The sequence below is a fragment of the Sus scrofa genome, chromosome 12 (genome assembly GCF_054392235.1).
Source record: "Sus scrofa isolate SSC_HxYL_T2T_F1_AM1 chromosome 12, Sscrofa_HxYL_maternal_Yorkshire_Landrace_v2.0, whole genome shotgun sequence".
NCBI classification, from domain to species: Eukaryota; Metazoa; Chordata; class Mammalia; order Artiodactyla; family Suidae; genus Sus; species Sus scrofa.
The window spans coordinates 57,082,394-57,110,364 of NC_139394.1; the positions used below are offsets into that span (position 1 = coordinate 57,082,394).

At 47.8% G+C, this 27,971-nt stretch overlaps 1 protein-coding gene across 10 annotated transcripts in view; it reads right to left on the reverse strand.

Moving 5' to 3' along the window:
- The window catches only part of RABEP1 (rabaptin, RAB GTPase binding effector protein 1), a 265,849-nt gene extending 241,240 nt beyond the window's left edge, over positions 1-24,609 (reverse strand). For 4 of the 10 annotated variants that reach the window (XR_014821746.1, XM_021067731.2, XM_084985859.1 and 1 more), the window contains exons 1-2: positions 14,354-14,469; positions 221-316 (exon numbers count right to left, since the gene is read on the reverse strand). Coding sequence is in view for 5 of the 10 variants with exons in the window: in XM_021067731.2 (XP_020923390.2) it covers positions 221-316; positions 14,354-14,459 (202 nt within the window). In the remaining 5 variants the exon portion in view is untranslated. Of the gene's footprint in view, positions 1-220; positions 317-610; positions 735-2,583; positions 5,967-14,353; positions 14,648-23,134; positions 23,387-23,874; positions 23,921-24,230 lie in introns of those variants that run through there. The other 6 variants (XM_084985863.1, XM_084985858.1, XM_021067741.2 and 3 more) reach the window with 5 other exon arrangements.
- Positions 24,610-27,971: the final 3,362 nt, after the last annotated feature.

Below are 27,971 nucleotides of genomic sequence, written 5' to 3' on the forward strand. Positions count from 1 at the left end.
CCGCGCGCTCAAGGCGAAGAGCCCACCCCAGGGCCGCTCCGACCTCAGCCCTCGGCCCCGCCTGGGCCCTGGCAGGAAGGCCCCCGGGGGCCTCGACCAAGCAGCGCGGCGCCCCACCCCGGGCCCCCCGCCCGCCGGCTCGCGCACACACTCGGGGCTCCCGGCTTCCGAGAGCGGCCGCAAGGTCAAGGCCCGGCGCCCGGCTCGGTGCGGCTCCTACCTCTTGTCCCCGAGGCAGTGGCAGCCAAGCGCTTTCGGCGACTTCTTGGAGATTCGGCGGCGCGGGCAAAGTTGGGTCCCCCGGTGAAAACACTGCCTGCAAAGCGTGGTACAAGTCAGTCAACACCAGCGTTCTCGTCGGCGGCACCGCAGGAGTGATGGGAGTCGCAGCCGAGTCCCGGTGCGACGCCCGGGGCTGGAGACAAAGACGTGGCAGGGAGTGGAGAGGGTGAGCTGGGGTCCTGGGGCTCGTGGAGAGGGCTGCGCCTGCCCGGTCGGCCGCTGCTCCCCAGCTCCCAGCCGGCCGTCCTCCTTCCCTTCCGTGCATCCTTCCCAGCTCTCGCGGAGGATGCAGCCACCCCGCTTCGTGGGAGAACCGAAGCCTTCTCACCTACTCTGCTTCCTACTCCGCAGCGCCGACAGCTACTCGATAGCCCAAGTCCCCACCAGCCTCGTAGCGCTCAGCCCCGTGCCTCGCACAAGTCCCTTTGAGTCGCCGGCGCTCAGCAAGTGGTGGATGAATGCGCAGGGACCCGTGTTATTGAGGCCCTCGCCCTCACCAGAATCGCCCCCCACCCCCACCCCAACGCCCCGCCTCCCACTGGATTTTACTGAGGCTCTGGCTCTCGTCCATTTTCAGGGGTTTACTCAGGCGGGTAGTCTTGGCATCGCTTCTTTCCCAAAGTGAGAGTTGTGATGAGGGAGAGGTGATGGGGTCCAAGGATGGGGTTCACATGGCCCGTGAACTCCCTGAATTTAGGTTCACGTGAGTTTTTCTTTTTCTTTTTCCCTCCCCCATCGGCTGCATGCACATTTTTCTAGGCAGAGCTTTCCTGAGTTTCAAAGAAGATCCCAGACCTAACAACCTTAGGAACCTGCCTTGGACCAGGAGTCACTTAGAAGAACATGAAAAAAACAAAAACCTTAGACAGCAATAATAAACACCAGCCCAGAAATCTCTGCAATAAGGTGATAAAAAAAAAAAACCAATCCAACGAAGATCCAGACTCTTACATTGTTAATCATGAAAAGCTAGATAAACGTAACACTTGCCCTGTTATGAAAGATAAAGGATCTCACCAAGCAAAGCAGATCGACAGAGTGAACAGCTTATGCAAAACGAGAAGCTAACAAGTGCATGTTGGGGTACAAGCTAACGGGGAAATGGAGATGGCAGGAAACTGGCACACAAAGTCATAGTAAGACCACAATGCAACTGTACTTTGGAATATAAACATTAGAAAGGCATCAAATCAGTAAAATTACAAAGAAATCTTTATTTACCTGAAGTGTTAGTACACCAATAAAACCGTTTAACTAGGGAGGATGAAAATGTACATGAACATTGCTGCAAAAATTCTGAAGAGTATTGCTGGGTATCGTGCTAGGTCTTGGAGATTGTGAGGCCTGGTGTTTTTACCAGGTCTAAAATTAAGAAAACTCACCTCTTTTCTCTCCTTGATAGAATTCCACTTGTACAAAATTATGACTACCAGTCATAACTATAAAATGGTTTGATTCTGGCTCCCAAGTAAATTTAGGGGGAGGAGCAAACAAGGAAAAGTCATCTTCCTGAGATAGCGGGTGGGGTGGGCAAGGGCAGGGAAGGAGGTTACAGGATGTGTGTGTTGTGCATGTGACAAGGTGGAAGGTAACTTCACTCATCAGAACTCCTCTTGAGAAAGCACTCGTGTAGGGTGGAAGATTGTTCTTAGAATGTGAGGTGAGACTTCCCTCCCCTAAGAATATGATCAGGCACAACAAAAGCTGATCACTAAATTGACTTCTAGTGTTCCAATGAGTGGTTTGTTAACTGAAAGGCCTTTTGCTGAGCAGTGGGTTTCAGTAGGCAATGGAGCTGGGGGGTGGAGGAGGGTGGAATGAGTATCTGGCAAAAAAAAAAAAAAAAAAGAGCCAAGGTGACAGCCCTGAGAAGGGAAGACAAAGAGACAACTCTTCAGTGGCTGTTTGGCCAAGAAGGGACTTCTGAGAACAAAATGCCTGCTAGGATATGAACCCCCTTCTCTACCTGTTATACACCAGCGTCTTCAGGAAAGTCCACATGAGTCAGGGATATGCTTGTGTGAGGGGAAGCATCCTTGCTGGAAGCCGAGCTGCCCATCATGGGCTGGCAAGGGATGAGTATGCAAATAAAACATTCAAACCCAGGAATTGGCAGGCGATAGGTGACATTCAGGTTTCATGTGAGAAAGGTATGTTTGGCTGTAATTCCACTTGAGCTTGCACAGTGAACAAAGGAATGAGAGCACACTGAACTTGTAATCACTCTACGGAAAGAGGTAAGTTAAAGAACTTCTGCTAAAGTCTGACTACTAGAGGCAGAGGTACCTAGAAGGATGTGGAAACTGTGTAATCAACTGTTTTATTTGTACAGCCCTTAGGCATGAACCTGGGGGGACAAATATCGGGGTACAGAATAAACCTACTTGTGACGAAGGACATGATTTAAATCCATTCTATTCAAATTCAGGTAGTAATTCATAACAGAAAGAAAACGTCAAAGGATTTCCAATAAGGCAGTAACACACACACCCGTCCCCAGCACAGCCCAGCAGTCAGGAGCACTGCTGTCGGTCAGGCACCAACCAGCTGTGTGACTGCAGGCAAGTTACCTGACACCTCCCCTGCCCCTCACCTTTCAAACTGGGGACAACTACCCACATCCCTGATGGCTGTGTGGCTCTGTAAATTAACTAAAAAGCATTCAACTGAACACTTAAAATAGACGAATTTTAGGGCGTATAAATGATAGCTCAATGTAGTTTTTTTTTTTTTTATTTAAAGAGAGTACCCACATTATAGAGAGGATATGAAAGTAAAACATAAAGAGTCTGGCACTGTGACTGGCACAGGTAAAAATTCAATAAATACTAGTAATTAGTAGTAGCAGAATAAAGAGATTAAAGAATAGAACACTGATACGTAAATTTTTTAAAAAAGAAGGAATCATTTGGGCTGGTTGATACTTGATTGTTCAGTTCAACTGCCCTCATTTTACAGATAAGAACATTAGGGACCAGCAGCTGAAGGCCTCATTAGATCTAGTTGTAAGACCAGACCCCAAGCCTACTGGATCCCCACCAATGCAATCCCCACCCAGCACCCACTGCCTCAGAAACTGTGACAAGTAAAAATTTGAGAGTGTGTTTCCTTAAAGAAAAAAAAAAAAAAAACCATAGGAGAACACAGAAAACTCATGGAGAGGGGTTAAAGAAAGAGAATTCCAAGATCCAGGGCCAAATGAGAAGAGGCTGTCGCATCCTGGCCTATCAGCCAGGGCCCCCGGCAGGGGTGCCCACGTCATCAGAGCTTAAGTGCTTTGTCATGGCAGGGTCCTGGCCAGTCATCACTGTGGGCAGGTGCCTGGTCACAATCCTCTTTGCTACTTCCTGACACAGGATCTGTCAGCAGCAGCAGGAGCTGGGGCCAAAAGCAAATGCAGCAGTGTTCTTGGGAGCAGTTAGTCTGAGCGGCCCTGAAGTGGCGAATAGCTTGGAGAGAGCCAGAAGGGCTGCTGCTGCCCAGGCGGAGTTGTCTGGCCCCCTTGTTTCTCCCCCAGCCTTGCTAGTCAGCCCCTCTGGATTCTGGAGGCCTTGGCTTACCAGCCTGTAAATTACCTGTCAGTTTCCTTCATCAAGGCACCCTCTTCAGCTGAGGGGGAAGCCTAGCAGATGTGAGATGACCCCAGCTTCCTGCTTCTTCATGCATGCTGCCATCTCCTAAGGGCATGTCTGGCAGGTTTTTCAGCTAATAAAACTTAATAAATTATTTCAGTGCTAAATAGTGGACAAGAGCGAGGGGTATCTTCGAGGCCATGATTTTAATGTTTCAGGGGATAATAGCCAAGGAGTCGACTCTGTCTTTCTTAGGAGGTAGTACAAGCACACTCCATTTTTCCTGAACAGCAACCGTTTGGGCTGGGCGGCTGGTACAGAGCCCGAATGTTATGTGATCCGCAAGGGGAGGGGGGAGGAAGAGAAGGAAAAAGGGACAGAGGAGAATGAAGGCCTGAAAGAGCTCTTATGACTTAGCTCAGTACACGGAAACGTCCTGAATGGTTCATAAAAGTGCCTCATCCTTTTCGACCAACTGGTTGAATAAAAATCAGTAAAAGGGCAGAGGAGGTTCTGTCCAGTCATTGGATCTAAGAACCTGGGGTGCAGATTAAGAACAAGAAGTCTGACTTCCGCTTTCCTGGTCTGCACATCATTCCACACAGTGAACACTCTGATGTCGGAGGAGGTGAGAGCTCCGGCTAAAGGTCTTCTGACATTCCTGGCACTCGTAAGGCTTCTCTCCGGTGTGAATTCTCTGGTGTATGATCAGCTGGGAATGCTGGCTGAATGTCTTCTCACACGCCTTACATTCATAAGGTTTCTCTCCAATATGAATTTTCTGGTGGAGAAGCAGCTCAGAGTTATCCCAAAAGGTTCTGGCACATTCATTGCACTGATGAGGTTTCTCTCCCGTATGAATTCGCTGGTGGACAATAAGGTGCGAGGTCCGCCTAAAAGCCTTTCCACACTCGAAGCATTCGTAGGGTTTCTCTCCCGTGTGAATTCGCTCGTGTCTAAGAAGTTCGGAGTTGCCCCTAAAGGCCTTTCCGCATTCCTTACACACGTAGGGCTTCTCACCAGTATGAATTCTAATATGCCTAATAATCTCTGAGTTCTGGCCAAACGTTTTCCCGCATTCGTTGCATTCATATGGTTTGTCTCCTGTATGAATTCTTTGATGCCGGATGAGCTCAGAGCTCTGGCCAAAGCCTTTCCCACATTCATTACAGAGATAGGGTTTTTCTCCAGTGTGAATCTTCTGGTGTCTAATGAGGCCTGAGCTATGCTTGAAGGCTTTGCCGCACTCATTGCATTCATGGTATCTTTCTTCGGTGTGGATGCGCTGATGCTGAATAAGCTGTGAGCTGACCCTGAAGGTCTTCCCACATTCGTTGCACTCATACGGTTTCTCCCCAGTGTGGATCCGCTGATGCAGAATGAGGGCCGAATTCTGACTGAAGGCCTTACCGCATTCCTCACATTTGTAAGGTCTCTCTCCAGTGTGAATTCTATGATGGTGGATGAGGTGTGAGCTCTGAATGAAGGCCTTTCCGCACTCATTACAAGCAAAGGGTTTCTCTCCAGCATGAATTCTCAGATGCCTTCGAAGGCTTGAGTTAGTTCCGAATGTTTTTCCACATTCTTTGCATTCAAAGGGTTTCTCTCCACTGTGAACTCGCATATGTTGAATGAGATGTGAGTTCTGATTAAAAGCTTTCCCACATTCTTTACACGAATGAGGCTTTTCTCCCCCAGAATTTCTATGCGTTTTGTTAGGTCCTAAATGCTGCATGAAGTTTTGGCCAGAAGCAGCCAATGTGCCAGCTGCCTCTGCGGCCGCGTCTCCCTGCGGTAGAGCTGGGCTTGGGCTGAGGCTGCACGCTTGCTCGCCCTCATCATCCTCCTGGTCTTCCTCGCTTGAGGGTGACTTCTTAAAGATGATCAACCCTGAGGCCAAGTGCCTCTCCTCAGGAGCCACCTGCTCCATAGCCTCTTCTGCGGGTGCTCTGGAAGGCCCCTCCAATGTGGCTTCTTCACACGCTGCTCCAAACTTGTGACCCTGGAAAACCACCTTTGGAAATGTGTCTAAAATTGCCCCACGTGGCTCAGATTCTTCAGAAATTTCTTCCTTGGGAATTACCTCCTTGGTCTCAGTCCCCATCTGACAATCTGAAATGAGAGAGGGGAAGTCTGTGAAGTGGCTGAATCACAGCTAAACGAAGCTCATGCTCGGGAGTATGGAGCTTGACAGGGTCCTGACAGCACTCAAAACACTCCTAGTAGCTGGTGAGATTAGAGGATGCTGCTGAAGAGAAGAAAAAGATGCAGGACCATGGTGGACACGCTCAGCAAAGAGCAGACGCTGACTGAAGAGTGAGAGACATCATCAGAGGAAGGGATTTAAGGAGAGAAACAGGAAATGGATGGGAAGACAATGCTGGTAAAAGTTCCATAATATTAACAGCGAGTTGAGACAGAACCTGAGGTCCGTAAGGAAGACACTGAAGGAGAATGGTGACCATACTGACAGATGGTATTTGGAAAAGAAGGGGCAAAAATGACTAATAACTTTCGGTTTATACAGGAAGTAACCAGAAATGAGGAGCAAGACAAACTATCTTTTTCTGTATGTCTGTTTATTCTTGTTTGTTTTTTCCTTTTTAGCTAAGCCCACAGCATGCAGAAGTTCCCGGGCCAGGGATCGAACCCAAACCTCAGCAGCAACCCAAGCCTCAGCAGGGACAACGCCAGGTCCTTAACCCTCTGAGCCACAGAGGAACTCCAAGAAGAACCGTCTTTAGCCCCGTCCTGCGGCGGTCGCCAGCTCTACAGAACAGGGGACTATGTATTACCCATTCCAAAGGTTAACGTGACTTAGCTACGCTGGCACAGAAGTAACCACCCCGGGCTCCCTTACATCTGGATGAACGTTACAGCTTCATTTTCTCCGGATGATTATTAAATTGTATCAATACCTAATTTTCCCTATTAATTTGAAATGCCTCCTATACCACAGTCTAAAATTCCATATATATCTGGGTCAATGTCCTAACTCATTCGGTTTTATTGAGCTATTCCCTCTCTAACACCAAACTGCTCAACCTACTATAGCTTTAAATTTTTTTAATATGTTAAGAGATAATTTTCTCTCATTAGTCTTTTTCAAATATTTCCTGTCTATTCACATATTTTTCCAAATAAAATTTAGTATAATTTTGGAAAATTTCCAAATTTACCCGGATGTTTTTATATCCACCATGTCTCTGCAGTCAAATGCTCTAACACTGAGCTATACCCTCATCATGTCTCTGTATGTCTTCTCTTTTAGTGAGTTTTTCTTAAATTCTCCAACGTGTGTGTGTAGAAAGAGAGAGAGTGCAATGCTGTTGATTTTTACATACTAACGATTGGTCCCTTTATACAATTTTCTCAGCATTTTTTTCAATCTTAAAGTCTATACTTTTTTATTTTTTCTTTTTAGGGCCACACCTGCAGCATATGCAAGTTCCCCGACCAGGGGTCAAATCAAAGCTGTAGCTGTCAGCCTATGCCACAGCCACGGCAATGCCAGATCCAAGCCGCATCTGCAACCTACTCCACAGCTCACAGCCACGCCAGATACTTTAACCACTAAGCAAGGCCAGGAATCAAACCCACATCCTCACAGATACTAGTCAAGTTCGTAACCCTCTGAACCACAACAGGAACTCCTTAGAGCCTACACTTTTAAAAAAAAGTTCTAAAAGGCTGTGATAAAGATGTTTAGCTCTCTATCCTAATTTCCATTCTTCCTCACCTCTTCAGCAACAGTAATGAATTTATTTTTGTAGCAATAAGTCTACCTGAAGAAACACATTCTCAGCCTTCTTTGCAGCTACATTGGGCCAATGAGGCAACTTCTGGCCAATGAGACAGTAAAATGCATGTGAGAGCAGGAGGGCCTTCTGGGAAATCTCCCTGGGGTGAGGGGATACACTTCTTCACCCTCTTTCTGTGCTGTGCCTGGGGCGCGAGGTGACAGCTAGAGTGCCATCTTGGACCGTGAGGACACCAATATACCCTACAATGGGACCAGAACAGGAAAGAATCTGGGTCCCTGATGACTCTCTGGAGCTGCCATACCAGCCCGCAAGGCCTGCCTCTGGACTTCTATTACCTAAGAAAGAAATAAGCTTTCTCCTTGCTTAAGCCATTATGGTTTTGTTTTGTTTTTTTAATTTATGAAGCCAAACTTGCTCTTAATTGGTACGATGGCCTCAGGGATTTCACTGCCCCCTTAGAGAAGTACAGTCCCAATGCTGTGGGAATGAGCCTGGCTTCTGATCGGGGAGTAGGCAACCTGGAGCTGACGTTGAAGAGGCCCTTGGCTGAGGGCAGTGCGCCTGGGCAGCACAGCAAGGCTGAGGAGTGTTAACTGTGGAAGAGGATTCTCAAGCGGGCGTGGGCAGCCATGGGACTGCCTTCTTACAATGCAGAGTCATGGAAGAGCTTTTAAGCCACGGAGTAACACAGCTCATGGTCAGATCAGCATTTTGGGTAGAGGCACACTAGTGGCCGTTTAGTTCTTTGTGCTACTCCTCAAAATGACCTGGAATCTTCAAATTTCCCCCATTCAGGGCCTTCTCTAATTTTCCTGTGGAATAAGAGTAGACACCCCAAAATCGGATTTCTCCTTTCTGTTGAAATTTTTGAAAATTATAGATAATGTGTACCTATATAGCTCCAGGGGTTCACTGTAGAGAATGTGAGTTGGGAAGCACTGTCTTAAGTAAATTTGTCTAATCTTAGCCAAGTTCCACAAGCTGGCATTTCAGTCCCTATCAGCTTCTGACCCCTCTCTGGCCTTTCCTCTTCACCCTCATCTCTCCTATCCTAACTTCTTTTCCATCATCTAATTCCATACAAAGTTGGCATTCATAGAACCTATACCTGTCCCACACCATATGACAAAATCACTGGTCCACAGTAAAACAAGATGCAAGACATAGAAGTTAAGTATGTATCTATCGATCCCCAACTTCAAGACCTGGTTCAAAATTCTAATCCAGAAAGTCCTCCCCAATTAAATCAGCCCCTCTGATTATTCTCTCTCTCTCTCTCTTTTTTTTTTTTTTTTTTTTGTATTCTTATGGCTACACCCATGGCATATGGAAGTTCCCAGGCTAAGGGCTGAATCAGAGCTGCAGTTGCCAGCCTACGCCATAGCCACAGCAATGCCGGATCCAAGCTGTGTCTGCAATCTACACTGTAACTCACAGCAATGCCGGATCCTTAATCCACTGAGTGAGGCCAGGGATCAAACCCATGTCCTCATGGATACCAGTTGGGTTCATTACCCCTGAGCCACAATAGGAACTCCCTATCCTTTTACTTGGCATTCCATTAGTCATACAATATGAAGGCCACTTGCTAAATATTGTTTTATAGCCACTTTCTCATATACAAATCAAAGCCACCTTCCATTTGGTTAATTTTGCCAGAGGCCTGGCCACACATCAGCCCTCAAACTCATACGGAAATACTTCACTACTCATAGCCCAAATTCAAATTTTCAAGCATCATTTCCTATATGCATGTTTCTCTCATCCTCATTTTTCTAAGTCTGAAGTTAGTTGTTTCTGGAAAGTGATAAGACAGATGCACCATCTGAGAAGGAGGCTGACCAACTCTTGGTCCCTGGTCTGGGAGATGACAAGCATCCACTGGGTCCCCATAGTTCAGAACAGGGTCTTCAACTCTGCAGACTTGGATTTGTTTTTTTTCTAATGCACCTGAGGAGAACAGACTCAGAAGTCCTCATTCTCAAAATAATAATGTATAAACCAAATATCCACCTATTAATTAAACACTAGAAATAAAACATCAAAAGAGCCAAACTGCCTACAGGAGAAGGCACACAGAACCCTAAAAATTGCTTAGCAGACTTGCAATCATAGCAGGAAAAAAAAATTTTCTTTTAATAAACAATCCTTAAATGATGATTCTTGCTCTGGACTTAGGTTAGATGCATAAGAGTCAACTGGAAAATCTTTAAAAATACTAACTTCCAGGTCCCATCTCAGACCTCTCAGAGTCAGAGATCTCCACGGGTAGGCCAAGGGATGTGTATTTGGGTGGGAGGGTGCACAGCCACGGCATACAGACGTTCCCAGGTTAAGGGTCAAATCAGAGCTGCAGCTGCCAGCCTACACCACAGCCACAGCAACACCAGGTCCAAGCCGCATCTGCGACCCATGCTATGCTGCAGCTTGTAGCAATGCTAGATCCTTCACCCACGGAGCGAGGCCAGGGAACCCACATCCTCATGGATACTAGCCAGGTTTGTTACTGCAAAGCCACAACGGGAACTCCAGGATGTGTATTTTTAACAGGTGATTGTGAGAGCCTACGAGGTTTGGAAACCACTGTGTAAGACAGTGTGAATGACTGGAGTCGCCCCATTCTCAGCCTGGTGCATCTACCTCTTCCAAGATCTGGTCCACCACGGAGATCAACACAGGTGAAGCAGCAGGATTACAGACGCACTGCCAGTTCTTGCTCTGACTTCTTTTTTCCTACCCGCCGTCTTGACACCCGCTCCTACCCACCCCTACCTTAAACTTCCGGAGCAGACAGGGAATATATAACACAACTGACTAAATAACATTTCCGCTTATCAGACTGACCCTAATTCCTGCGCCTAGACCTGAGTCAGCCCAAACTGCCTAAAGCAGAGTTTACAACAATATCTTGGGGTAACGATATGACTTAATCTTCTGAACTTATCTGCCAAAAATCATACGGTGATTTGTTAGTAAAAAATAATCATTAAATAATCTATCCGCTGACGGTCTGATCAGGTCTTTTTAAAGTTTTGTTGAAAGCAAAGATTGGGACTTGAGTTATAAAAGACACAGAAATCATTTACTTCCTTAACAAAGTGTCCCTCTGTGTGGTGCTCCGGAGGTTTTTCCACCCCAGAGTGATACACCACAGGGAAATTACAGAAGGCGTGGGTAGAGATGTATCTTTCTTTGGTCAAGGAGGAAAAGAGCAATTGTGAAAGAAGAGCTGAGAAAAGAAAAGTCAACAGGCCACAGGCCCATTCTCAAGCAGATGGCTGGTAGGAAAAGGTACAAACTGAAGTCAAGATTCCAGAGACTGATTTGCATTTGAAAAGCACTACACTCTCGGGTGTTACAGGAAATGTTTGTGGACCCACACCCTTCGTTTGAGGACCACTGCACCACAGCATTCCGGGCAGAACACGGGGTGAGCAAAGCCTGAGAGGCTGGCAAGTCCGAGAGAACAGAAAGAACATTCTGACCTCAGTGCAGCATGCGCAGAGGTAGGGTAGACCGGGAAGGAGAGAAGGCAGGTGAAGGTGTACCGACGTTCTGGAGAATGAAGATGGGCAAGTACTAGGAGCTAAACAACATAACAGATGTGATCCTGTGACACCTGCCTGACGGTGCTGACTTTCTCCAGCAACACTTCTGACAGCCCCAGAGCAGCCTGGGAATCTGGGGACACATGTGTAGAAGAAGGAGGGAGTGAGGGACTTGAGGATATTAGCCAGCACACAGCTGAGATGACTCTTACAGAGAGGGTGAAGGTCATGGGGAGCTCACGGAACCAAGGGCGGGAATGCTGCAAACTGCATGAGGCTCGGTTCTGAAATGCTACAGTTTATAATATACCAAAAGGAATACCCTTTGAAATGATTCAAATTCATGATGAAAAACCTGATGAAACATTTTGGATGTCAACTCAGAACCACTTCAGGGGACAGAAAAACTTTTCAGATTACTTTAAGAGGTATTTAAGCAAAAAAGTCTGCAGTGGCCTTGCTCTTTGCAGGAGAACAACAGCTCCAGTTGGGAGCCGCGAGAGAGTGTCCCTAGTCAAATTCATATGATCCCCTTTGCCAAGCGACCATTCCATACAGCAGAAATAATTGGTTCAGGAATGGACAAATGCCTTCATCTGGGTCAATTTTTTTTTTTTTTTTTTTTTTTTGGTCTTTTTGCCTTTTCTTGAGCCGCTCCCGCGGCATATGGAGGTTCCCAGGCTAGGGGTTGAACTGGAGCTGTAGCCACCGGCCTATGCCACAGCCACAGCAACGCAGGATCCGAGCTGTGTCTTCGACCCACACCACGCTCACGACAACGCTGGCTGGATCCTTAACCGAGCGAGGCCAGGGATCGAACCCGCAACCTCATGGTTCCTAGTCGGATTCGTTAACCACTGCGCCACGATGGGAACTCCTGTGTCAATAATCTGAGGAGATGTGCTAAGAGCGTCTGGGACTCGTTGTCTGCCATCCTGCGTGAACCACGGGGAAAGATTTCTATCGAGTGTTGCCCCAAACCACTGTTGCCATTTCACGGGCAGCCGTGGATGAAGGCAAGCATAGCTGAGAAAATTGTGAAGCCAAGACCACTAGATTCAGTCAATCCTGAAACCATTTTACCTCTTGACTTCCAATTAAGAGAGCTTATATACTTGTTTTTTTTTTTAAAAAACTCTTTTTTTTTTTTGGTCTTGTTGCTATTTCTTGGGCCGCTCCCACGGCATATGGAGGTTCCCAGGCTAGGGGTCCAATCGGAGCTGTAGCCCCCAGCCTAAGCCAGAGCCACAGTAATGCGGGATCCGAGCAGCGTCTGCAACCTACACCACAGCTCTCGGCAGCGCCGGATCTTTAACCCACTGAGCAAGGCCAGGGACCGAACCCACAACCTCATGGTTCCTAGTCAGATTCGTTAACCACTGCGCCACAACGGGAACTCCGAGCTTATATACTTGTATTTTGTAAGCCAGCCTGAGTTGTATTCCGTTACTTACAGACAAGAGCATCTTAAAAAAAAAAAAAAAAAAAAAAAAAAAAAAAAAAAAAAAAAAAAAAACCTTCCTTAACTTCTGAAAGGTCAGACCCTACCAAGCACTCAACATTTGTAACAACATTTGTAACACTCCTCACCAAAGTCTTCAGCAACAACAGCAGGAAAGAGGCTCTTCCCTGGTCCTCTGAACCAGCACTTCATTCACCTCTTTCTTTGTGCTACAGTTATCATGTCACATCCTGTTCATTGCTCTCCTCGGGCTACAGGATAGAAACCTCACAGGGCTAATTGCCACCCACCCCACCCCCGTCAGGCCCCCAGTCTCCCCATCTTCTGTCCTACCCTCGCCAGTGACTGCTGGAAGCTGCAGTCATGTTTAGGGTCCTGCAGCTCAAATACTTCTCTTTTTTTGCTTTTTAGCGCCCCACTTGAGGCTTATGGAAGTTCCCAGGCTAGGGGTCTAATCGGAGCTGCAGCTGCTGGCCTATGTCAGAGTTACAGCAATACCAGATCCAAGTCGAGTCTGTGACCTACACCACACCCCACTAAGCAAAGTCAGGGATCAAACTTCCGTCCTCATGGGTTTGCTACCACTGAGCCACAACAGGAATTCCCTTATTCTTTTTTTCTGACTGCACCTGCAGCATGCAGAAGTTCCCAGGGTCAGGGATGGAAACTGCACCACATCAGGGACCCAAGCCCCAGCAGTGCCAACACGGGATCCTTAACCTGCTGAGCCACCAGGGAACTCCCAAACACATCTTACTCTTTAAAGCTTCTTTGCCTTTGAGAACAGGTTCCTGCAATACTATTGCCCACCTTGTGCACTTAACAAACATCTACAAGACTCAGCTCAAACATGAAGTGTCTTCCATTCTCCTTCCCTGTCCCCAAGAGTCCAATTTGCAGTAGTTACTTCAATGTACTGTTAGCCTATTTTCATCTCTGCTTCTCCTTCTTTAGACCTTGAGTAAAGATGGTGGTCTATTCACCTTGATAGAATCCCAGTGCCTAGCACATTTTGGATACCTGGTAAATAACTGTTAAATAAGTTGGTGTAAATGTCTTATCTACATAAATCTGTGACATCCTTGAGGACTAACTGGATATTTCATTCATTTTTGTATCTAAAGAGCCTAGAACAGGATCTGACACAGCTGATGTCAATAACTATCTGTAGAAATAAGTTCCTGCTCCCAATCTGGATGACATTTAATTAAAGCACCAGTACCCTCCTTTCGTCTGTCCTCCTCTCCTGGTTCCCACAATCAAGAAGGCTCTATTAACTCTACGCTCAAACCTGTCTCCTTTCTACAGCTAAACCCTCATAGGCCAATATCCCGCATGCCTGCCTTGGCCACAGTCTACCAAGAGGCCTGAAGTTTTTGACACCGCCCGCCATTTCGTCGCTGAAGTTTACTTGGGAATGGACTGTGAAGAAACCACAGCTCCCACGGCCCCCCACGTCGGGACCGAGGAAGGGGGTGTCCCTGCTGCTCCCGCGTCCGCGGCTGACAGGCAGGGAACCAGGGCGGGGACGGGCCCGGGCCCTGCCCAGGGCGTCTGCAGGTGGGGAAATGGAGGGGAGGGGGAGGGGGGACCATAAAGTCCAAGGTCAGAGAGCGAACCGGGTCTGACACCGGCCTAAACGTAGGGTTTTCACGCGGCGCGCGGGCCAGGGGGGTCGGGAGCCCAGTGCCCTCCGGCCCCTGTAGGGACGGAATGAGGTCTCACCGCAGACAGCTACGGCCCCACGCTCGCTCCGCTCGGGCTCCCCGCGCCGCTCTGCCCGCCGGCGCAGAACCACAGCTGTTGTCTTGGTTTCACGGGCGACGGGCATCGGCCACTTCCGGTCCCCGGGCGACATTCCAGCCAATCAGCGCGCGCCGCACTCCAGGGAGGAACAGGTGGTCGGCACGCCCGCTCCTCCTCGCCCTTTTCCAGGCTTCTTTTGCGCCGGTTCTCGCCCTCACTCAAGCCCCGTTTCGCCGCTGCCTGCCACACCAGCTCCCTGGAGTGGCCGTGTGTGCTGGGCGATGACCAGTTAGCCCCAGGATCACTGACGAGCTAGGTCCTCCGAGTTTCCTAGAACGGCTCCAGGGATGCACTTCCGTCCTAAGACTGGCCCCTCTGCGCGCTGCTATCGCTCCCCGAAGCATTGATCTGAGCTTGAGAAACTGGAGGTGGGCTTCGCTTTCTCGCCCGCCGGGCAGAGATCGCGCGACACCCCCTAAACCACCACCTGTAGCCCTTATTTCGTCACTCCCTTCCCTGCGCACCAAGAGCCTGATAAACAGATCCCTACGTCCTAGGACAGGCCCGTCATCTACTGGGGGCGAAGGGAGACCCGCTCTTGAGGTCGGGCAGGACTTTCTGGAGGGAGTGAAGTTTGGGCTGATATCTGAAGGTTGAGCAGAAATTAAGAGTTTAGGCACTGGGAACGGCCTTCCATTCTAGTCTCCGTATTTCTTGAATTTTGAACCTTCGTACTTGTTACTTCCTCTGCCACTCCTGTGCACCGCAAACTTTGTTATTCAGGTCTCGGTTCAAAGGTGACTACGTGGAAGAGGCATTCTATCCTATCTAAAGCCGCCGCAAATTCGGCCGCCCACCCCAAATATCAGGGAAGGCCTGCGATTGGCCTTGTTTAGGTCTGGTGCTCACCCCTGGACCAATCATGGTATTCAGGGTAAAAGGATAGTAGCATTAACCAAATCTGGGTTACCCATCTTCGCCCTTTGTGGGAGGAGGCTTCTGTGTTTGCCTCCCCATAATCCCTGTGGAATAGAGAAGAGAGTGACTGATCACAGAAAGTAATATTACATATATATCCAGTACACAACCTATCAGAAAAGGAAAAAAAGCTTTCACTTGCGTTCACTGGGATGAGGCCCTAGACTATAAGGTCCATCATTGTGGCCATTCTCACACCAATATCCTTAACCCTTTTGCTCTACTGTCTGCAAGTGCGCGGGAAATTTATTAATCCGGATCAGTTAAAATGTTCGGTTTCTTTGCCCAGGCTGCTGACAGCTAGTGGGGAAAATCATGCATTTTGGAAAAGAGCCCCAAAAGAAATTTATGGCCTCCACTTCCCCAGAGGTCTTTCACTTCTGCCCAGAAATCATCTTCTGTTGCCTTAGTCAGCGTTTCTATCATTGCCATGATTGCTTTTTTTTTTTTTTTTTTTAATGGCCACACCTGCAGCATATGGAAGTTCCCAGGCTAGGGGTCAAATCAGAGCTACAGCTGCAGGCCTATGCCACAGCCACTGCACCACCAGATCCAAGCCGCAACCGCAGGTTTCTGCAATGCTAGATCCTGAGCAAGGCCTGGGATCTAACCCACATCCTCTCAGAGACTATGTCAGGTCCTTAACCCACTGAGCCACAATGGGAGTTCCCATGATTGCTACTTCAACCCTATTCATTCGGCTCAAACTTTTGTCCAGGCTATGATCCATCATCACCATCACTGCCAGCTGCATTCACCCCAAGGAAAGATGTCCATACTAAAAAGCCTCCTGCCTCAGACCAAGACTGGGAGACATTTGGTTCTACTGACTTTTATCTAGTGCACCTACATTTAACGGTTGTCTGTCTTAGGGACGGGAGGGGTCTTTAAAAATATTGCTGTCTGGCGCCACCCACATAGATTTTGTTGAAACTGATCTGAGGTATGGTCTGGACTTTATTGTTTCGTTTGTTTTCCAAGCAGTTCTAACATACACCCAGCAAAGTTGAAAACCAATAGCTTAGGTCAATGATTCAAAAAGTGTGGTGTCTGAGAGTCTCCCTGGTGGTCTAGTGGTTAGGATTTGGCACTTTCACCACCGCCGCCCAGTTCAGTCTTTGGTCTGAGAACTGAGATCCCACATCAAGCTGCTGCAGGCCGCTGTGGCCAGAAAAAGAGAAAAAGTGAGGTGTCTGAGTCAGCAGCAAGAGCAGCATGTGGGACGAGGGTTAGAAAGGCAAAGTCTCAGGCTCCCCTCGCAGACCTCCTGAATAAGAAACTCTAGAGTTGGGCTCAGAAATCTGTGTTTTAACAAGCCATTCAGGAGTTCTGATGCACACTAAACTCTGGTCATCACTGGCCCAGGCAGTAACAGTGCTTCATTTAATCAGCCCTTGTACGTGGGTTAAGCAGAAAAAGGCTAAGTCGTACTCTGGGTACTGCCCTGCCCACCACTGCATGGCCAATGTAGGGGCCATTTGCAGCAGTGGGGATTTACTGAGGGAAGGAGACTGAGGCGTACGGCCCCCAAATAGCATTCTCGTGCCCAGTGTGTGTACGGATGTGTATGCCTGGGCAGGGGCTGATGTTTCACGATCTCCCAACATGCCTGGGACTTCCGTCTTGAGTTTTATAGGTAGGTATGAGCAGTTTTGCTGCTCTTGCAAAAAAGAGAGGCTATGACAGATAGGACCATTGGCCACTCCCTTGAATTCACACAGAGACAGGTATGTGGAAAATAAGAGACACACTGCTCCTGTTCACCCTCGTCCCTTCTCTCCATCTGTGGAAGATGTGGGAAGGAGGGCTACACCCCCTCTTATCCTTCACAACCATGTCATCTTTCGGAATAGCTTACAACTCTGCTTTGGACCCAGGGCGGATCATAATGACATTTTCAACTGTCTATAAACCACATTCCAAGCTATTACCAAACTATTAGGAACAGCACTCAGTGTCCCCTCAGACTTAAATAGCTTTGTACGTGTAAGGCATTGTGGGGATTCTGGAAGAAATCACCAAAAGCAGCCACCTTGCACACTGGCCTGTCTTTCAAAAGCCCTAGTCCCTCCGGCGAGTAACCCTGGCCCGGGGTGTGACCTGACACAAGGTCACCAGCTTGGACAGCATTCTCTGTCTGTACATTTCTCTCCCCTTCCCGACTCCCCGCATCTCCTTCGGGATCCTCGGTACCACCTCCCGCCTTGATCCTGCCTCCTCTCCTTTCGACAACGCCAACCTCACCCCCTCCAGACCAAAGTTCCCCCCTCCCCCGCCAGTATACCAAAACACGGGCTGCCTTCATGACTTAACCAGTTCCTATGAACATACCGTTTCCCCCAGATGGACAGTGTTCCTTGAGAGCCAGGACTGCATGACACGACTGAGAGGCACTGGCCATGCCGGGCTCATGACCTGAAATATTCATATGCACATGAAATACTCATATAAAGCACCCAGAGGAACCTGCGTCAGAGCCCAACTAGGCCGTGTTCCCTTGCACCTCCAGCTCTGAAGATGCAGGGAAGTAAAGCAAAAGGGCAACTTCTCTAGAGTTAACAGGTACACCAGGGAGCCCAGAGCAGCCGGTTCTGAGCCCAATCCAGCCAGGTCATGTTATCACTGTGCCAGGACAACAGAGCCTTCTTGGGCAAGTTCCAAACCTAAGAAAGGCCTTCAGGGTCCAGGAAGGACCACTCAGGGTCTCCCTCAGGGGAAACCACAGCCCCTTTCACGTGGGATAAAATGCATCAACAGGAGTTCCCTTTGTGACTGAGCAGGTTAAGAACCCAACTAGTATCCAGTGAGGATGCAGGTTCCATCCCTGGACTTGCTCTGTGGATTAAGGATCTGGCACTGCCGCAAACTGTGGTATAGGTTGCAGATGTGGCTCAGATCTGGCATTGCTGTGGCTGTGGCATAGGCTCGGCAGCTGCAGCTCCAATTCGACCCCTAGCCTGGGAACTTGCACGTGCCGAGGGTGCAGCCCTAGGGGGAAAAAATGCAGCAACACCTGGAAACCTCACTCTCTCTGCTCCATGGTTTGGTGCCAGGCAGAGAGACGGGGAAGAGAAGGCTGCCCTGGCAAGGGAGTCGGGGCTGAGCTTTGAGGAAGGAGAGCAGGAGGTGGGATGCCCTGGAAATAGACGCCACAGAATGTGCAAGGGAGCAAGTGATCAGAGGACAAAGCACAAGAAAGCTGTACCCCAGGGTATGAGGCAGCCCTCCAAGGCTCTGGAGTCTCCATGAAGCAGCAAAGTAATGAGCCCACTTGGCACCAGGGTTAAGACACCACCCAGCCTCGACAGTGCCCCTGCCCACTGAACCCCAAGTCTGCCTTAGAGCCCCTTCGTCATAAGACTCCAGGAAACCGCTACTAATTAGTCCGAATTCCCATGTAAGTAGAACTTATTTGGGATTGGCTCAGTGGTTAACGAATCCAATTAAGAACCATGAGGTTGCGGGTTTGACCCCTGGTCTTGCCCGGTGGGTTAAGGATCTGGCGTTGCTGTGGATGTGGTGTAGGTCCTAGCCTGGGAACCTCTATATGCCGAGGGAGCGGCGCTAGAAAAGGCAAAAAAAAGAACTTATTTGTTATCCAGATCAAAGTAGTCCTACATGAATACTTCTTTTTTCTTTTTTTCTTTTGGTTTTTAGGGCTGCACCTGTGGCATATGGAAGTTCCCAGGCTAGGGGTCAAATTGGAGCTGTAGGAGTTCCCGTCGTGGCGCAGTGGTTAACGAATCCGACTAGGAACCATGAGGTTGCAGGTTCGGTCCCTGCCCTTGCTCAGTGGGTTAACGATCCGGCGTTGCCGTGAGCTGTGGTGTAGGTTGCAGACGCAGCTCGGATCCGGTGTTGCTGTGGCTCTGGCGTAGGCTGGCGGCTACAACTCTGATTAGACCTCTAGCCTGGGAACCTCCATATGCCGTGGGAGCGGCCCAAAGAAATAGCAAAAAGACAAAAAAAAAAAAAAAATTGGAGCTGTAGCTGCCGGCCAGAGCCACAGCCACAGCCACAGCAATGCGGGATCCAAGTCGTACCTGCAACCTACACCACAGCTCACAGCAATGCAGATCCCCGACCCACTGCGCAAGGCCAGGGATGGAACTCACATCCTCATGGATACCAGTCGGATTCATTTCTGCTGAGCCCGGATGGGAACTCCCCGTACCTGAATATTTCTGAGGCTCTCTTTTCAGAATATAACACGGGAGGAAAAATCCAGTCCAAGGGTCTCCCACCATCATAGGGACATAAAACCTCCCAATGTGACAAGAAAACCTGAAGGCGACAGAATGACTCTTCATTCTGTCTTCATGGTGCCATTTTCTCAGCTCAAGATATGGCACCTAAAAATTGTGGATGATATTTGGAAACGATAAAAACTCTAATGTGAAAAAAACCCATGCACCTCAACATTACAATAGCCAAGACATTGACACAACGTAAATGTCCATCAACAGAGGAATGAATAAAGAAGATGAATAAAGAAGAAGATTCCACACAATGGAATACTACTCAGCCATACAAAAGTGAAATATGCCATTTGCAGTAACGTGCAGTAATCTAGAGATTATCATACTAAGGGAAGTAAGGCCGACAAAGACAAATATCATATGATATCACTTTTATGCAGAATCTAAAAAATAATACAAATAAACTTATTTACAGAAAAGAAGCAGACTCACAGACATAGAAAACAAAAGTATCACGGTTACCAAAGGAGAAAGGGTGAGGAGGGATAAGTTAGAAGCTTAACAGATACACACACTATATATAAAATAGATAAACAATAAGGTCCTGCTGTATATACAGGGAGCTACATTCAATATCTTGTAATAACCTAGAATGGAAAAGAATATGAAAATATATATACATATCCTCCGAATATATGCATCAGAATCACTTTGCTGTACACCTGAAACCAACGCAACATTGTAGATCAATTATATTTCAATTAAAAAAAAATCTTGGGCGTTCCCGCTGTGGTGCAGTGGCTGAGGAATCTGACTGCAGCACTGAGTCGCTGCAGAGGTGCGAGTTAGCTCTCCAGTCCAGTGCAGTGGGTGAAAGGATCCAGTGTTGCCGAATCTGAAGAATCACAGGGCAAGCTGTGGCTCGGATTCAGTCCCTGACCCAGGAACTTCCATGTGCCAAGGGTGTGGCCATTAAAAACATAAAAATCCTGGAGGAACTATTCAGCCCTCCAACAAGAGCCCTTCTCTGTGACACAAACTTTCTCTCAGGCTAATGGCATCCATTCGCCATCGCCACACTCTGTTTCCTTGTTCTTCATGCTCTGTGTTCTTATGCCCCAGCCCTGCCCACGATGCTGTCCTTGGGTCCAGTGCCACTGAAATCCATAGCTGTGATGACCCTTTAAGGTCTCTCTCAAGCAAAAGGATCCCTTTGTCTCTGAAGCTTGATTCTGATGCCAACACCCACACGTCCCCTCTCTAGGCCCATCTTGGGCTCACTGCCTCTCTCTCTCATTCAGATGCTCTCACCCCTGCAGGAGCGAATCATTCAAACCATCCTAAACCTCGCTACACTAAGGCAGTGATGTAATCATCTTATGCAGGTGGGCAAAATATGGGCTTTAAGGCATGGGTTTTTTTTGTTGTTTTGGGGTTTGTTTTTTGTTTTTTGTCTTTTTAGGGCTGCACCCATGGCATATGGAGGTTCCCAGGCTAGGTGTTGAATTGGGGCTGTAGCTGCCGGCCTACACCACAGCCACAGCCACAGCCACGCAGGATCCAAGCCGCATCCACAACCTACGCCAGAGCTCACGGCAACGCCAGATCCTTAACCCACTGATCGAGGCCAGGGATGGAACCTGTGTCCTCATGGATACTAGTCAGATTCGTTTCCACTGAGCCACGACGGGAACTCCTGAGGCATGGTTTAAAAGAACAATAACACAAACCCAAACCTTAGAAACACCTAACGTAGTTTACAAAGCCCTCTCATATACACGAGCCACGGTCAGAGTCTCTGGAAGCTTTGGGTCTACGGCAACTAGAGAAAAGTCCTTCACAGATGAGGGCAGAGCAGAGGGTTCCGTGACTTGCCCAGGTTTACTCAGTTCAGAAGGTGGCAGGCCAGATCAGCAGCCACATCTTCAGACTCCTCCCCAGGCTCTCCCCACTCCAAACTGGCTGCCTTCCTAAAGTCCCACTGAATACACACCTGCCTCCACCCCTCCATGGGGCTCTGTTTTGTCCACACCTGTTTGGCCACTATTTTGACCGTGAGCCAGCTCCAGAGAGGAAATGTAAAATCTACATCCAGAAAATCCACATCTGCCTTATGTGTGCACAAAGCATCTCCCATCTACCGGAACACTACCCTGCATGACGACAGTGCGTGGGTTACCCATCTGGCTTCCCTTCTTCAAGACTTGGTTCAGGAGTTCCCACTGTGGCTCAGCAGAAAGGAATCTGACTAGCATCTATGAGGACGCAGGTTCATTCCTGGTCTCGCTCAGTGGGTTGAGGATCCGGCATTGCCATGAGTTGTGCTGTAAGCTGCAGATAGGGCTCGGCTCTGGCTTTGCTGTGGTTGTGGTGTAGGCCAGCAGCAACAGCTCCGATTTGACCCCTAGCCTGGGAACCCTAAAAAGACAAAAAAAAAAAAAATACACATCTTGAAGTTCCCTTGTAGCATAGGTTAAGGATCTGGCTTTGTCACTGTAGTGGCTCAGGTCGCTGCTGTGGCATGGGTTCAATCCTTGGCCCAGGAACTTTCACACACTGTGGGTACAGCCAAAAAAAAAAAAAAAAAAAAAAACACATCCACTGAGGTAAGGATGAGAAAGACAAATATCATATGATATTGCTTCTATATAGAATCTAAAAAAAGATATTATATATTGAATCTAAAAAAAGATACAGATTAATCTATTTACAAAACAGAAAGAGACCCACAGACACAGAAAACATACATGGTTACCAAAGGGGAAGGGAAAGGATAAGTCAGCATTTCCCGATTGAGACACACAGTACTGTGTATAACACAGCTAAGCAAAAAGGACCTACTGCATAGCACAAGGAACTATATCCAATATCTGGTAATAACCTATAATGGAAAAGAATCTGAAAAAGAATATATATATATACATATGCAACAGAATCATTTTTGCTGTGTACCAAACACAACACTGTAAAGCAGTGACTATACTTGAAGACAAAAAGAAATATCCTTAAATGCATATTTTTGAGACCATGTTAAAAAAAAAAAATCACCAACACAAGGCCTCCTCTGATTCCTCTCTTCTCATTCCAATCCCTCCTCCACTGGCCTTCCTGACCCCTGGTGTTGGGCTAATTTGACATCCTGTAGCTTGTATTTTCTTGTAAGAATATTTGTCATCTCCCCACCTGCTGATAAGAATCCAACCTGCCCTCAGGGACTGTGCCTGGAGCACAGCACTGACCAGAGATGGTCTGTACATGTTGGCTGAGAAATGATTACCTGGAAAAATCGTCTGTGATTAAACTGAATGTTAACAACGGCCTTAAGGAAGAACCCCTTAACCCAGAGGTCTAAGAGTAACGGCAGGAATGTGGGGCGCAGGGTAAAGCTGGTAAAAAGAGCACACGTAGCCAGCGGGCTGCGCAAAGCTCCTTAGATCCCATTAGACCAGTAGTTACCGTGGAGTTGGAAAGTTTTTCACGGGATGGATAAGGATCAGCAGCTGACACTAGAGTCTGCAAGCTCCATGCAACATCAGAGCGTCTGTGAACCAAAACGTAGCAACCAGAAGGATCAAGCACCAACCTTGGTTGATTTTGTTCCTTATTTTTGGATAGAGCCGCCCTTGGATAAGCAATAATCCATCTGAGTGAAAGTGACGTTCTGACAGGAAGGAGGAAGAGGGGCTGGCGTACCCGTTAAAGGGTGAGGGCCTGGCTCCTGCTGCTCCAGAGAAGTGATAAGATCGAGCATCACAAGACCTGGCTTCTGGTCCTGCCTCTGCCATTACTGTTTCCGGGACCTTAAAAAAAGAGCTTAACCTCTTGGTTCTCTTATCTGAAAAGAGGCAGAATCAGGCATGCCATTAGTTTCTGCAGACATCACATAATTTAAAGCAATTTCGCCAACAGGAATAACAATAAAGTGAGCTGGTATCATTATGTGGCTCATAAACCCACAATCAGTGCCTGTGTTTTGTTTTAAGGCTATGTTTATTATCTCTATGATTTCACGAGATACTCTATCCTAAATGCACAGGACCGAGTGCCATAGCAGTTGCTGAAACTTTTCTAGGGAGTTTTATTACAGCTCACTTTCATTTTTCAGTGCTAACATTAGCACCATTACGCAATAAATACCAGCGTGAGGTTACAGAGGATGAAACATTTAAAATGATAACAGTACATTTCTGCCATCTTTGTAATTCTTTGTTTTACTTATTTTAAGCGAACTTTTAACTCTTTCATTCTAGAGCTGCAGAAAAACCGCGGAGGTAGTGCAGAGCCCCGTATACCTCACACCAATTTCTCGTGTGAACATCTTACCTGAGAATGGTCCGTTTGGTACAATTAAGAAATCAACTGGGGAGTTCCCGTCGTGGCGCAGTGGTTAACGAATCTGACTGGGAACCATGAGGTTGCGGGTTCGGTCCCTGGCCTTGCTCAGTGGGTTAAGGATTCAGCGTTGCCGTGAGCTGTGGTGTAGGTTGCAGACGCGGCTCGGATCCCGCATTGCTGTGGCTCTGGCATGGGCAGGTGGCTACAGCTCCGATTCAACCCCTAGCCTGGGGAACCTCCATATGCCGCGGGAGCGGCCCAAGAAATAGCAACAACAACAACAACAACAACAAAAGACAAAAAAAAAAAAAAAAAAAAAGAAAAAGAAAAAGAAATCAACTGACATGCTATTATTAACTAACATCCACGACCGATTCAGATTTTCCTTTCACCTCACGTCCCTTCTCCATGCCAGGATCCCATCCAGAACACCACACTGCTTTTCGCTGTCATGCCTCTTTAGGCTCCTCTTGGCTGTGACTTAACAGTACATTTAAAAATAACAGCTCAATCCACAACATCACCACAGGAGGAGCAGAAGCAAATCAAAACAACTGCCAAGTTCTCAGGAGACTCACAAAGGAGGCAGGCATTTGTTTACCAGTTCATGAGCGTGAACAGTGTCCAGTTCCCTCCGTGAGATTTCCAACTGCAATTCTTGAAATTTTAATTGGAGGGGATTGGTTTTATTTTGCCCTCGGTGTATTAAATCAATTTTTTATCACGTGCTTCCAAATGACTCAGCCTCTCATAAAATGCATCCAGTAACGCCACACGAATATAAGGCAGTTTCCTTGGTGAGCAAGAGACTGTGTCCAGATTAGGGGGCCCACCTCAGGAGCCTGTGCTTTAGAAGGTCCAGAAGAGGGGCAGGGTTAGCTATATTTCACTCCCAAGTGATTCTGATGTCTTGGGCATTTGCTAAATCTAAAAGCCACCTCAACTCTGAGGAACAAGCCTATCAATTTAAGTTCAGTATCCAAGTAACACAGCCAGCCTGGGTGCTAAATTCGCACGCAAGGAGTCCCTTGCTGGCCTAGCGATGAAGGAACCGGCGTGGTCACTGCTGTGGCTCGGGTCACTGTTGTGGCCCAGGAACTTCTGCATGTTATGGGCCTGGCCAAAAATAAAATAAAATTAAATTCACACTCAAGAGAATGAAGGATGAATATTTCAGTGACCATGTGCCAAGACACCTAAGATACAGACATCCTTACACCTATACACAGGAGGTGCTTCTAAATTTTTTTTTAATTAATTAATTAATTTATTTATTTATTTATTTTTTGCCACTTCTTGGGCCGCTTCCGCGGCATATGGAGGTTCCCAGGCTAGGGGTCAGATCGGAGCTGTAGCCACCGGCCTACGCCAGAGCCACAGCAACGCAGGATCCGAGCCGCGTCTGCAACCTACACCACAGCTCACGGCAACGCCGGATCGTTAACCCACTAGGGCAGGGATCGAACCCGCAACCTCGTGGTTCCTAGTCGGATTCGTTAACCACTGCACCATGACGGGAACTCCTAAATTTTATTTTTAAATTAGTTATTGAAACCAGAAATACATTTATTTACCCTTGGGACATTGTCATGATTATTAGATAAGCTTTCCCAACAACTCACAAAGATGTATTTATCCGGGAACACATGGATACAGTGAGAAGTGTTTTTCAGGGCTAAGGACCACGGGAAAAGCACGGGCTGCAGACAGCCCTGCCCTCCACTTACTAGCTCTGCATGCCTGTGAAAATGACCGGAGCTTTGCGCCTCAGTGTCCTCACCTGCAAAATGAGGTAATATTAGTAGATAGGGTTCTTGTGGGAATTAAGTGAGACAATGCACAAAAGGCACTTAGAACGTGTGCCTTGGCAACTACAACTGCAGCAACTGCTGGTGCAAATCAGGAGAGGAGAGATTTTTCTGGCCTGGTAGGTAAGAGTTGGAAGAAAGGGGTAGAAGGAAAGAAATGCGTGAGAAAAGTTCTCTGAAGTGGAATTTAGTAGCCGGGGAACCTTGAAAGGCACGGGAGCAGGAGATGTCTTTAACACATGCAGGCATCCTCTCCCCGCTCTGGGGTGAAGAGGCAGTGTCCTCCATGGGCGGCAGGTGGCGCCACATGCCTACAAACCAGAGTCCGGCTCTGTCTGGGAAGGTAGATGAGACGGCAGGAAAAAATTGAATCTCAGAGCACTTGACAACCTGACAGAGCTGCCACTCTGAATAGATGGGGTGTCCTAAGTCAGGCGTTTACATTTCAAGGAACCCGTAGAATTCAATATACAGACCGGTCCTCCTCATCTAGATCTTCCTAATTATTTCTATACCAAGGGATATGTTGAAATATGCATACTGTATGTGTCCCACTTAATATAAAAATAATATCATGAAGTTCCCTGGTGGCTCAGTGGGTTAAGGATCTGGCATTGTCACTGCTGTGGCTTGGATCACGGGTTTGGCAAGGGTTTGATCCTTGGCCTGGGAAGTTCTGCATGCCACAGGCATGGCAAAATAATGGTAATAAAAATATCATCACCGGCATCTCAAACCAGACAAGCCATTTCTGTTGGCAAATACAGCAGTGAAACATGGACCCTGGTGGAGAAAGAGTATAGGATTTTCAAGACTGAGAAGTATCACAGGTCGAAGAAGAAGGGGGAAATGTGAACAATCATACAATAAAAATACCCCTATTTGAGGCCACTTTCAGTGCCATCTGAGAAGGAGACCAGACAGTGCTGAGCGGGAGGACTAAGCCAAGACCTGCAGAACTCCTGCTGTGGAAACAAGCTGGGTGCTCCCACCAGCTCTGTTTGAATTCGGCACCAAACTAGTAACCACTGGGGTTTAATCAAGGTCATCGGTTTCTGAGATGAAAGAGGTGAAGTTTAAGGTATTAGTCATTCCATAAATCCTTAATGAGTCACCCTGGACAGGCACTTTTCCAACAAATAGCTCACGTTTATATTTACTGAGGTTTCCGGGATGGGAGAAGGACTATTAGATAATACACTGTATTTAGTGCTCGGCTTCTCCCCCTGGGAAAGGGATGCTTTGATAGTAAGACCAGAGGCCCATTAAAGGGGAAACTCACACATGGGTTCCTCCCAGACAGCCGGCAGCAAACAAGGCCCTTTGCCCCGCCTCGGGTCCAGAGACGTCTTTGTTTGACAATTGGTAGAATTCTTGGGCTGCTAGATTTAGCAACCTACAGACAGTTTTAGCTGTTTGTGTTCTCTCTTTGCTTTGCTTTTGAACGTTTATCTTTGGGTTCTTTTAATTGGTTTACAAATAAAGGTCTGTGGAGTTCCCTGGTGGCTCAGAAGGTTAAGGATCCAGTGTTGTCACTGCAGCAGCTTGAGTCACCAGCCCAGGAGCTTCTGCATGTCATGGGTGTGGCCAAAAAAATAACACAAGTTCTGTGACTGAAAATTACTATTATTACTATTCTGTCTTTTTAGTGCCGCACCTGCGGCACATGGAGGTTCCCGGGCTAGGGGTCGAATCGGAGCTGTAGCCGCCAGCCTACGCCACAGCTACAGCATCAGCAGATGTGAGCTGCTTCTGCGACCTACACCACAGCTCATGGCAATGCCAGATCCTTAACCCACTTAGTGAGGCCAGGGACAGATCCTGCATCCTCATGGATACTGGTCAGATTTGTTTCTGCTGAGCCACGACGGGTACACCTGTGACTGAAAATTATTAAAAAAACCAGAAGTTCTGGAGTTCCCATCCTGGCTCAGCAGAGACAAATCTGACAGGTATCTGTGAAGACGTGGGTTTGATCCCTGGCCTCCCTCAGTGGGTTAAGGATCTGGCATTGCTGTGAGCTCTGGTGTGGGTCACAGACGAGGCTCGGATCTGGCCTTGCTGTGGCTGTGACCTAGGATGGTGGCTACAGCTCCGATTCAACCCCTAGCCCGGGAACCTCCACATGCCATGGGTGCAGCCCTAAAAAGACAAAAAAAAAAAAAAAGTCCTTAGACCTGCCATGGATCCAAAACAATCTGAAGACTGCTCTCCTTTTCCTGGCTTTTCCTGCAAGCCTATCTATGTCGGGGTCCCCAGGGAGGCTCACCTGAGCCT